A 10,483-nucleotide genomic window follows, 5' to 3' on the forward strand; every position below is an offset into this window, starting at 1 on the left:
AGAAAGTCATATACACCTAGGATGCCTCGGGGGTGAGTAAAACGCAGCTTAATTTTCATTTTTGGGTGAACTAACCCTTTAATGAGCATAAGAAACTCCATTAAAAACATTAAATATCTTACTGATCCCAAATTTTTTAATGGCAGTGTACAAATTTCTCTCTCTATTTTATATATATATATATATATATTTTACATATGTATCTATTTTAATTATATTAATTATATAATATAAATGCATTTTAAATTAGAATATAATTCGAATTTTGATCATATTTAAGTAAAAAATTCGAATTCAGTTTTTCAGCTACTTTGACAGCCCTAATATATATATATATGTATAAATACACTACCTTTCAAAACATTGGGGTATGTGAGATTTTATGTTTTTTGAAAAAAATAATTTTGTCTTTGTTTGAAGAAGAAGAAGAAGAAGAAGAAGTTTTATTTATATACTGCCTTTCCATAGCTCAAGGTCACTTTACATAGTGCTAAACAAAACATTTGCACACCCATATACACAATACAAACACATAAGGCCACATATAGCCACATTATCCAAAATACATATTAAAAAGATATGTTTTTAGCCGAGTCTTGAATGTAGACAAAGATGGTATATTGCGAAATGTAAGGGGTAGCGAATTCCATAATTTCAGAGCATTAACATTAAATGACCTACCACATACAGTGGACAGCCGAAAACGAGGAATGGACAAAAGACCAAGCTCAGATGATCTGAGAGACCGGGCAGGAGAATAGGAGTACAGTAGGTCAGACAGATATGGAGGCGCAAGACCATTTAATGCCTTAAACGTTAGAAGTAATATCTTAAAGTGAATATGTGATGCCACAGGTAGCCAGTGAAGATCATGCAGTAGAGGAGTAATGTGAGCAGAAAGTCTGGTGGAGGAGAGAACTCTTGCTGCTGAGTTTTGAACATACTGTAACCTTGCAATAAGTTTTTTAGGCAAAAACCGAAGAAGAGTTTGCTCACTGAGTCTCCATTTGTTTGATACAGTAAAACAAATTCTTCTTCTTCTTTATAGGAACATAATGAAGAATTTCCATTTGTTTGATACAGTAAAAAAAAAGTTCTTTACTAAGAGAGAGAGAGAGAGAGAGAGAGAGAGAGAGAGAGAGATGTAGTGTTGTAGTGTTTGTGGTCAGGAGACGTAAAATGTGTAAGTCAACAGAAAGCTTGCATAACTTCCCTTTAGCTAGTATCCTCCCACGCTTTCACCGAGTCGCTCTGGTATGCAGATGATAGGCTACTTCTCAGCAGGAAGTGAATACTGTTCCGCACAATGTTACTCTAAACAAGAGGCTCCATCTACGGTTTACATTTGATATTGCAATAGTCATCACTCATTTTGATTATTTTTAAAAGTTAGGTTTTTATTTTAAATTACACTTCCAGAAAAGGCAGTAATCTTATTAAAACAAACTATAGTGTATATTAGTGAATAAGTAGCATCTGATATCACTTTCTGTAACTTTTTTGTTACTGAACCGACTGCTATTCAGCTGTCAGATTTTTACGGTCAGGTAACATTCTCATGAAAAATACAATCAGTTTCAGAACACTAAAGGTAAAATACAAGGCATTCCAGGAATTTAAACACATTTTGTTGATATGATGTCAAGGGTTTTTTGTCAAACAGCATTGTGTTTCCTGGTTGAGTGAGGGACATGAAGTGTCTACATTCAACAAAACTTTTTTCCCAGTTTGTCAGTCAACATGGAAATCACGTTAACAGAAATCAGTCTCTACTGCTACGTCTAGCGTGATTTCTTCTGGGCTCACATTACAGATTATCTACCCGATAACACGTAAACACATCTAACACTGCATTGAGTTCACCCCTGACCGACTATGATCGGCATTTGCTCTGGCTGTTTCAGCTGAAGGCTGTTTGAGACACATTTCTAGATTCTTCTATTGTCAAAGATAGTGCCTTCTAAGAATTAATTTATATAATTTGGAATCACAAAGAGTTCAAAGTGACCTATAAGAACAAATAAATCTGTAGAAAATAATCTCTAGTAATTTTCTGCATAGACATTATCTGTTAAGTTACATTTAACCCTAAAACACAACACAATGGAATGTGTAATTCAAAATCTGGGTAAAACACCTGTAAAAAAAAAACCTACATATTAACACAGTACACTGTACACAGAAGATGTAATGTCCAGAGCTCAATATTAGTACAAAAAAATGATTGTAATTATTTACCTCTATACATCGTATGAAAAGCTATTTAGCACCTTGAAACTATTTGTGAACTCTTACCGCATTCTGAAAGCAGTAGTAGAGCTGTGTAAGAAATGGATGCTGGTGAGCCAGAGTCAGCACTCTCTTCTCAATCATGGTTGCTTCTACATCATCTTCTTGCAATATGACATCCTTCTTCAGCATTTTTACAGCAAACACCCTGTGGTCACTTTTTAGACGAGCCAACATCACCTACGCACATACATACAATTATAGATTTCTGAGGGTTAAAAGTGCATGTCTGGTTTACAAGTACACTTTTAAAAATACAGGTTTCAAATGGGGGTTTTGCAGCGATGCCACAGAACTATTTTCCTCTTAGTGTGACGAACATTTTGAAAATCTAAAGAGCCTTTTCCACTATAAAGAACCTTTTGTGTTATAAAAATGTTCCATGGATGGCAACAGTTCTTCATGGAACCACAAATGCCAATAAAGAACATTTATTTTTAAGAGTGTACAGCTGAACTGGTATTGGATTTGACATAGTGATGCCGTAAATGGTACTGTGTTTTTATCATAAAATACTATCAAATAACTGTTACAATGCTGCAAAACAAATAACTTTTCACCAAAGCAAGAATAGTAATACACAGTGAGCAAATTGCAAAATGTACAAGTCAATGGTAACACTTCAGTATAGGGACCAATTCTCACTATTAACTAGTTTCTTATTAGCATGCACATTATACACATATTGGCTGTTTATTAGTGCTTATAAAGCACATATTCTGCATGACCATATTCTACATCCCTAATTCTACCCAATTCCTAAACTTAACAACTATCTTACTAACTATTAATATCTATTAATTAATGAAAACAAAAGTTGCAGTTAATGGTTTGTTAATGCTGAGAACTGGACCTTAAAATAAAGTGTGACCAAAAATGTTGATCCTATTTTTTTAATGAATCTATTAGTCTGCATTTACATTGCTTAATTTTGATGAATTATATTCTCTACGGTCTATTGCTATGGTTATCACTATGTCAATTATTGCAATTTCAAAAGTGAAATCTCGCAATTATATGACAGATAAGGGATTTAGATGTAACTCCCAAAACTTTGCTGTACAGTGTATGTAGCCATTGGCCCAAAAAATGTAAAATAAAATAAATAAAACTTTTATTCAACTTCTGAATGGATTATGTGTAGCCTAAAGTGCGCAAAGAGACAAAAACTGCCACTCACTTCAGTTCATCCCCATCTAACAAAATTATATTTGATAGTTATAATCAATAAAGCAGATGAGAGGATTTGCGAGCATGCAGAACACTGGAGTCTTAAAAAAATCCAGTTTGAGCGGTGAGTCAATTTTGACTAACTTGAATGCAATGGCCAATCAGAGGTGTACAAGAAATCAACAGCTATATCTGTGATTGGCTACACTGCTCAACGCTACAAAAACACGTTGTAAACAAAACTTTTAATGCTGTCCAGAGCACAAACACAAAAACGCACTGGAGAGGTTGTCAAATCTCGCTAATATCCTATTATCACAGTCTTAACTGAACTGCTCTTGCTTTCATTTGAGGGTGCCTTTCACTGTGTGAGAAAATGATCGTGTGGCATCAGAGTGTGAGAACAGTGGCATTTACATGAGTTTCACACTGAATGCATGAGAGTTGGCAGCCCTGCCAGTATGTCTCACCTTGCCAAAGCTGCCTTTTCCCAAAACCTGCAAGAAACTGAAGTCTTCCAGATCAACTTTAACAGTATCTTCCTCTGGCTCTTCAAGCGTCGGCTGTATGCTTTTAATGGAGTTCTGACCCTTTATTCCTGTCATGTGCAGAGAACTCTGTGAAAAAGTAAGCAGATATGTAAGCAAACACAATTGTGGAGAAATATCTCACAAACAAAATAAATGTGCATTTAACAAAACCAAATATTCCCTGATAAAGGAGGCTTTTTGAGATTGCTTTTGTTCTGACATTACCTGAGACTTTCTTTTAGAAAGCGTGTTGAGCAATCCAATCTCTGACAATTTGCTGGCAAGTTCAGCACTGTTCACCCCACAGTTAAGTGCAACATTCTTTTCACAGCGTTTGTGGATGTTCAACTTGCAACCTGGATGAATCCACACCACACAGATGACAACAACAATCTTGCCCCTATTGTATTTCAATGCATTTCAAGTGGAGTAAATATGTGCTTACTCTTGCATTGGAGTCCCTGTTTGATCAGGCCGTAAAGTAAAGATCCGCAGTGGTTACAGTATGTGGGAACTTTGTAGTTGTGCTCTCTAAACTGGTGGGGTAGATTGACGCTAAAGCCCTGTCTTTGGCCCTGCACACAAAATAATATGTATGTGGGAAATTGATCCACAAGACACAATTTTGTCATATGCATTTACATACACACACTCTTACCTCATTTGAATCTTTCTTCATATGTGTACACTCACTTACAACCAAATCATGACACCTCTTGTGAACCACACACGCACACACTAGAATAATGAGGCATAAAAGTGAATGTTGTTAATCCTTGTGCATGCAGTATGTTAAAACATATGGGGAATTTATTATTCCACTAATATTAGTAAACATGCTTACCTTGACACTGATAACCTTGCTTTCCAAAAACACCCCTGGGGAATGATTATATACTTTTAATCACTTGGCATAACACATATTATGCGAGTCTGATTTGTTGATTGTTTTATGTGCATGAAGGTGTGTTTTCAGTGCAAGTCTCACCAGATGAAGTTGTTGCAATGGCAGCAAAAAGTAGGCTGGGGAAGGAAGGTTGCCATAAACTTATGTCCATAGACTTGGTGGACCTTTCTTTTCTTCAAAGCTTTTTGCCTTTTTCTTGTAAACTTTTTATGGTGTCTCAGTCCATTCACAGCTTCATCTGAAAGTCATAGCAACACTCAGTAAGCACAATTAAATTGCTTACAAAATTAAGCATAAAGTTAAACAAAGTGTTGTGGGTAAGTACTAGTTTAACTGTTACGATCCTTATACATTTTCAATAGAATAAAACTTAAAAGAGAGCTTGTGTATCATGTTGAAAGACAAAAATACAACAAAATCTTTAAGAGACAAAAAATGGTGATCAAAACATTCCCTTCATCAGGGACTAAAAGAAAAATGGCACATCAGGTTTCATTCATAGCTTAACTGACTACCATAAACGTTCTAATTAATAATTAGTAAATCTTCATAGCAGACAAACACAGAAACACATAATCAGCATAATTATATTAAAATCAAATAACTTGAATTACACAGAATATAATTGATTTTTATACAATAATAATTCAAATAAACAGATATGGTTAAAAAATAAAATAAAATAAAAATATCTATAGTTATCAAAAACAGCTAACCATCTGTAAAGGAGCCGGTGAGAAAGATGGAGACATACACACTCCCCTCGGGTTCCAGTTTCACCTGGAAGAAGAGATACTCAGTGAGATAACACTTTAAAAGCTTACTAAAACTACTCTAGGTGCTGACTGACAATATGATAAAATATCACTTTTAACAAAAGCTTCCTAACATTTAGCAGGCCTGATACACTCTCAGAAGAAATGGTACAAAAGCTGTCACTGGGACGGTACCCTTTGTACCTATAAAGAGTCCATATTGGTACCTTAAAGGTACATATTAGTACCCACACTCTTAAAAATAAAGGTGCTTCAAAAGGTTCTTCACAGCGATGCCATAGAAGAACCATTTTTGGTTCCACAAAGAACCAGTCAGTCAAAGGTTCTTTAAAGAACCATCTCTTTCTTACCTTTTTATAATCTGAAGTTTCTCAATTCTTCCGCCACAAAGAACCTTTTGTGAAACAGAAAGGTTCTTCAGATGTTAAAGGTTCTTGATGGAACCATTTAGACAAAAAGGTTCTTCTATGGCATCGTGAAGCACCTTTATTTTTAAGACCGTAAATGGTCTGTAAATTTTGAAAAGGTACCGCCCCATTGCCAGCTTTTGTACCTTTTTTTCTGAGAGTGTATATATGGAGGACATACTTTATTTCCTTCACAAACAAACAAAAAAAATATTTTTCAAATCCTAAACATTTTTTAAATACTTACTTATTTTACAATGTGATTATATATCACGTCAAAATATTGTGTTAGCCTGAACACATAAATATTTAACATTTTAAATTAAAAAATTACTAATTTTAAAAAAGCACTAGACTTTTCACTAAGCCGGTAACCCTGACATACTGTAAAGGTGACACATTTAGGTAAATGAAAATGTTTTTAGAGAGTGAGCTCTTATTACTATGAGTGAAAGCTTGTTTGGTTTAATGTATATCATAACATAATATAACATCATATTTAACTGCAGCATATTATCAGAGTCATATCTCTAGCTTGTCACACTAACCTTCTAGCAGAGTCTTAGTCATTCTATCTTGCCATCTAAGTCATTCTCTCACTTATTATCATTTAGCTTGCCCTGCCATGTGCGAGGAATTCCTGTAACACGAGGCAAGACGAGGAAAGCAGGACGAGCTGGTTCAGGGAGTCAAGTCCACAGCACGCACCACCAAACACAACAAGCACTTCAGGGATCGGAAGGTTTAAGCATTGACCCAACCACTTCAATAGTATTTAAAAAACTTAAAATTTAAAGTGACCAACCGAGCATCTGATAGAAAAGTGAATATAGTAAATATAAATATAATATATATATTTATATAAATATAAAGTAAATATAATAATAAACACACTATAACTAGGTTGCCAGTAAACTGCCATGAGAGATGCAAAGATAACTAGTATTTAATTGACCAACAGCTGTGAAGCCAAAGCAGGGGTTTACCCACAAACCAGCAGATATGTTTGGCAGCTGGCTTTAAAATTACACTTCAGACCATGCAACAAAATGGAAATCATAACAAAATGGAAACTTAAGTTCTGATAGCTAATGCAATTCATACATGTGGGGAACGTAAGATGTAAAACACAGGAGCGGTTATAAGGGGCAAAGAGAGGAATCCAGCTAGTTTGGTTGAGCAGCATGTATGCACTGGTGGTACGGGAGTTTGGAAGCACGTCCCCCACAAACAGAGTGAGAGAACCACATTTGCAAAATAACCACATTTTCTGCAACCTACAATGAAACGGTGACCATGAGGAATATTATAAAACTCTAATACCATTCAAATAAGGCCTAAAGAAAATACAAAAAATAATGGTATCATGTTCAGTGTCAAATTCCTGTAAACCTTGAAAAATATTAATGTGTAATTTTTAAACACGTTTTAGCATAAAACAATAACCTTAAACACCCTCACCATCAGATTTCAAGACTTCAAAAAAAACTTCACAAGGACTCATTTGATCTGATTTTATCGTTTGGACTAAATGAAAAGCAGAACACAAGTATATCAAACCGCACATCCACCCAGTTACCCTATAGATGCAAGAGAATGTAACACTCTGAAAGTTTCCGTGATGCATGGTAGGGTGCAACATGTGGTTTTGAGCACAGCCTAGTTATTGCACAAATGAAAGCAACAGGAGCCTTTTACAAGAACCCTAATAGGCCTGTAGTCAGGAAAGACTAAAAGTGCAAAGAAAAGAGGACAATGGTTTTTCACATCTCTCTTACTTTGTATTTTGCGTTTTATCTGTAAATGTATATCAAAGTATTTATATCAAAAGTAAAGGATGTGAAATTTGGGGTGGGAGTAGTTGGGGGGTTTCCAAGAATGTAGGACAATTCCTCTCATTCTTTTTATTATGTAAAGATTTTTTAAAATATATTTACTATATAATAAATAGTTTCACAACATTTAACCCTCCCGGCTATCAGCTATGGTTTCATCTTTGCTTCCTTCCCCTGAACAGTTATCATCTCTTGATGTTAACAGTGCTACCGATACTTTCTGCTCCACTCTTACGTCTTGTTTAGACACTGTCTGCCCCTTGTCTTCCAGGCCAGCTCATACCGCCTCTTCTACCCCTTGGCTATCTGATGTTCTCCGTGAGCATCGTTCTAAGCTCAGAGCTGCAGAAAGAGTATGGCGCAAATCACAATATCCTACTGACCTTAATGTATATCGACCACTCCTCTCTTCATTCTCTGCTAATGTCTCCACTGAAAAGGACATACTATCACAACAAAATTAACAATTCGCCTAACTCTGGCACACAAGCTCGTATAACCCCACTTCTTAAGAAACTCACTCTTAACCTAACTCTTTTAGAGAACTACAGACCAGTTTCCCTTCTACCTTTCATTGCAAAAACACTTGAACGAGTGTTCAACCAAGTCTCAGCCTTTCTCACACAGAACAACCTCCTGGACAGCAACCAATCTGGCTTCAGAAGTGGACATTCGACCGAGACTGCCTTGCTCTCAGTTGTTGAAGCCCTAAGACTGGCAAGAGTGGCTTCCAAATCTTCTATACTTATTTTGCTGGAACTGTCTGCTGCTTTTGATACGGTGAACCACCAGATTCTCCTGTCAACCCTATTGGAAAATGGCATCTCAGGAACTGCACACCAGTTGTTTGAGTCTTACCTCTCAGATAGGTCCTCCAAGTTATCTTGGAGAAGTGAGGTGTCCAAGTCGCAACATCTAGCTACTGGAAGTGTCTGCTAAATGACTAAATGTAAATGTAAAGTCCAAAAAGTACACAAAGAAAGAAAACACCTGTGCTAATTTATAAAACAAATTATTTATGTTATTATAAATGCATCAATCAATATACCACAAAAATCTTATCACCAAATGTTGATCATATCAAATGTATTATTGTAAAAGCCCTCTAATATTGGCCAGCTGCATAAAGTAGCCACTATGTTAATGGAATAGTTTGCCCAAAAATGAAAATTCTGTCATCATTTAAACTTCTCAACCTCAAGTTGTTCCAATCATGTACGAGTTTGTTTCTTCTGCTGAACACATAATATGGTATTCAATAAGTCCAAAAAGTACACAAAGAAAGAAAACACCTGTGCTAATTTATAAAACAAATTATTTATGTTATTATAAATGCATCAATCAATATACCACAAAAATATTATCACCAAATGTTGATCATATCAAATGTATTATTGTAAAAGCCCTCTAATATTGACCAGCTGCATAAAGTAGCCACTATGTTAATGGAATAGTTTGCCCAAAAATGAAAATTCTGTCATCATTTAAATTTCTCAACCTCAAGTTGTTCCAATCATGTACGAGTTTGTTTCTTCTGCTGAACACATAATATGGTATTTTGAAGAATGTTGCTAACCAGACAGTTGACGGTAGCCGTTGACTTCCATAGTATTTCCCCCCAATTCAACGAAGTCAATGGCTACCGTCAACTGATTAGAACTGTCATTACTGGGTGTACTATCTCTTTAAGACTGTCTCTTAAAAGCTAGTTTGACCAACTAGCAGTTAGCCAAGGGATAATAAATCTTACTATTCCGATTTAAATTAGACCAGTCTACTTTTTACTAGTCTAAGCAGTCAATGCAATGTGTATACACAGTAGAAACTCACCCATCCTTCAAACGTTTGTCTTGTGTTTGACGACGTTATCAATTCCTCAAGCTGGATTCTGTAATTGGAGACAAAATCGTCGTATCCTATAGGAGTGTTATGGAAAACAGCCAGTTCCAGCACTTTGCCATTTGTGATGTATGGGCAGAATTCATCATTGAAGGTCGGTTTGTTGGTCTTCGATTTTGTGGCGGTCTGTCCAATTTTCAGATTATCAACTGTAACAACGATATATGGATCCAGGACGATTTTCTTATGAAAAGTGTGACGAGTTGAAAAAGTTGGCTTTAAATCCACCGCCTCCCCGATACGCAGCCTCATATAGCCGTTGAATTTCATATTGTAGCTCCAATATTTAATATTCGATGCAAAAAACTTCTATGCAATAAATCAAAACAAAATAGTCATATAGTAGGCTAAAAGTTTTTTTCAGCTAACACGAACTCATAATAAATAACAAAACAACACGTTCAAGGAAACGTAGAAATAAAGCAAGTCTTTTCGTATCATAGTAAGTTTAGTAGGCTATAAAAACTAAAAGAGCAAACCACAGAGAGCTAAACTATCGTCCTCTGCAGGATATCGTATTCTGTCTCTTTCTCTGTTGATCTGAGAGCTACATGCCTGATTCCGTGTTTGTGCCGTCATCTAGTATAGAAACTATGCAGACAATGCGAGCAGAACAGAGACAAAGCCGATGATTAGACACACCTGACTGTCCTTCCCTTACCAACAGACC

At 35.8% G+C, this 10,483-nt stretch overlaps 1 protein-coding gene across 1 annotated transcript in view; it reads right to left on the reverse strand.

Annotated features, from left to right (window-relative positions):
* prkchb (protein kinase C, eta, b) overlaps window positions 1-10,213 on the reverse strand; it is a 24,207-nt gene extending 13,994 nt beyond the window's left edge. Inside the window, exons 1-9 of the mRNA XM_016277396.1 lie at window positions 9,745-10,213; window positions 5,613-5,676; window positions 4,978-5,134; window positions 4,834-4,868; window positions 4,648-4,727; window positions 4,435-4,564; window positions 4,215-4,345; window positions 3,930-4,076; window positions 2,296-2,469 (exon numbers count right to left, since the gene is read on the reverse strand). Coding sequence (XP_016132882.1) covers window positions 2,296-2,469; window positions 3,930-4,076; window positions 4,215-4,345; window positions 4,435-4,564; window positions 4,648-4,727; window positions 4,834-4,868; window positions 4,978-5,134; window positions 5,613-5,676; window positions 9,745-10,083 — 1,257 coding nt within the window. The 5' untranslated portion in view covers window positions 10,084-10,213. The remainder of the gene's footprint in view (window positions 1-2,295; window positions 2,470-3,929; window positions 4,077-4,214; window positions 4,346-4,434; window positions 4,565-4,647; window positions 4,728-4,833; window positions 4,869-4,977; window positions 5,135-5,612; window positions 5,677-9,744) is intronic.
* Window positions 10,214-10,483: the final 270 nt, after the last annotated feature.

The sequence above is a fragment of the Sinocyclocheilus grahami genome, unplaced genomic scaffold (genome assembly GCF_001515645.1).
Source record: "Sinocyclocheilus grahami isolate Dianchi unplaced genomic scaffold, SAMN03320097.WGS_v1.1 scaffold111.1, whole genome shotgun sequence".
Classification (NCBI taxonomy): domain Eukaryota; kingdom Metazoa; phylum Chordata; class Actinopteri; order Cypriniformes; family Cyprinidae; genus Sinocyclocheilus; species Sinocyclocheilus grahami.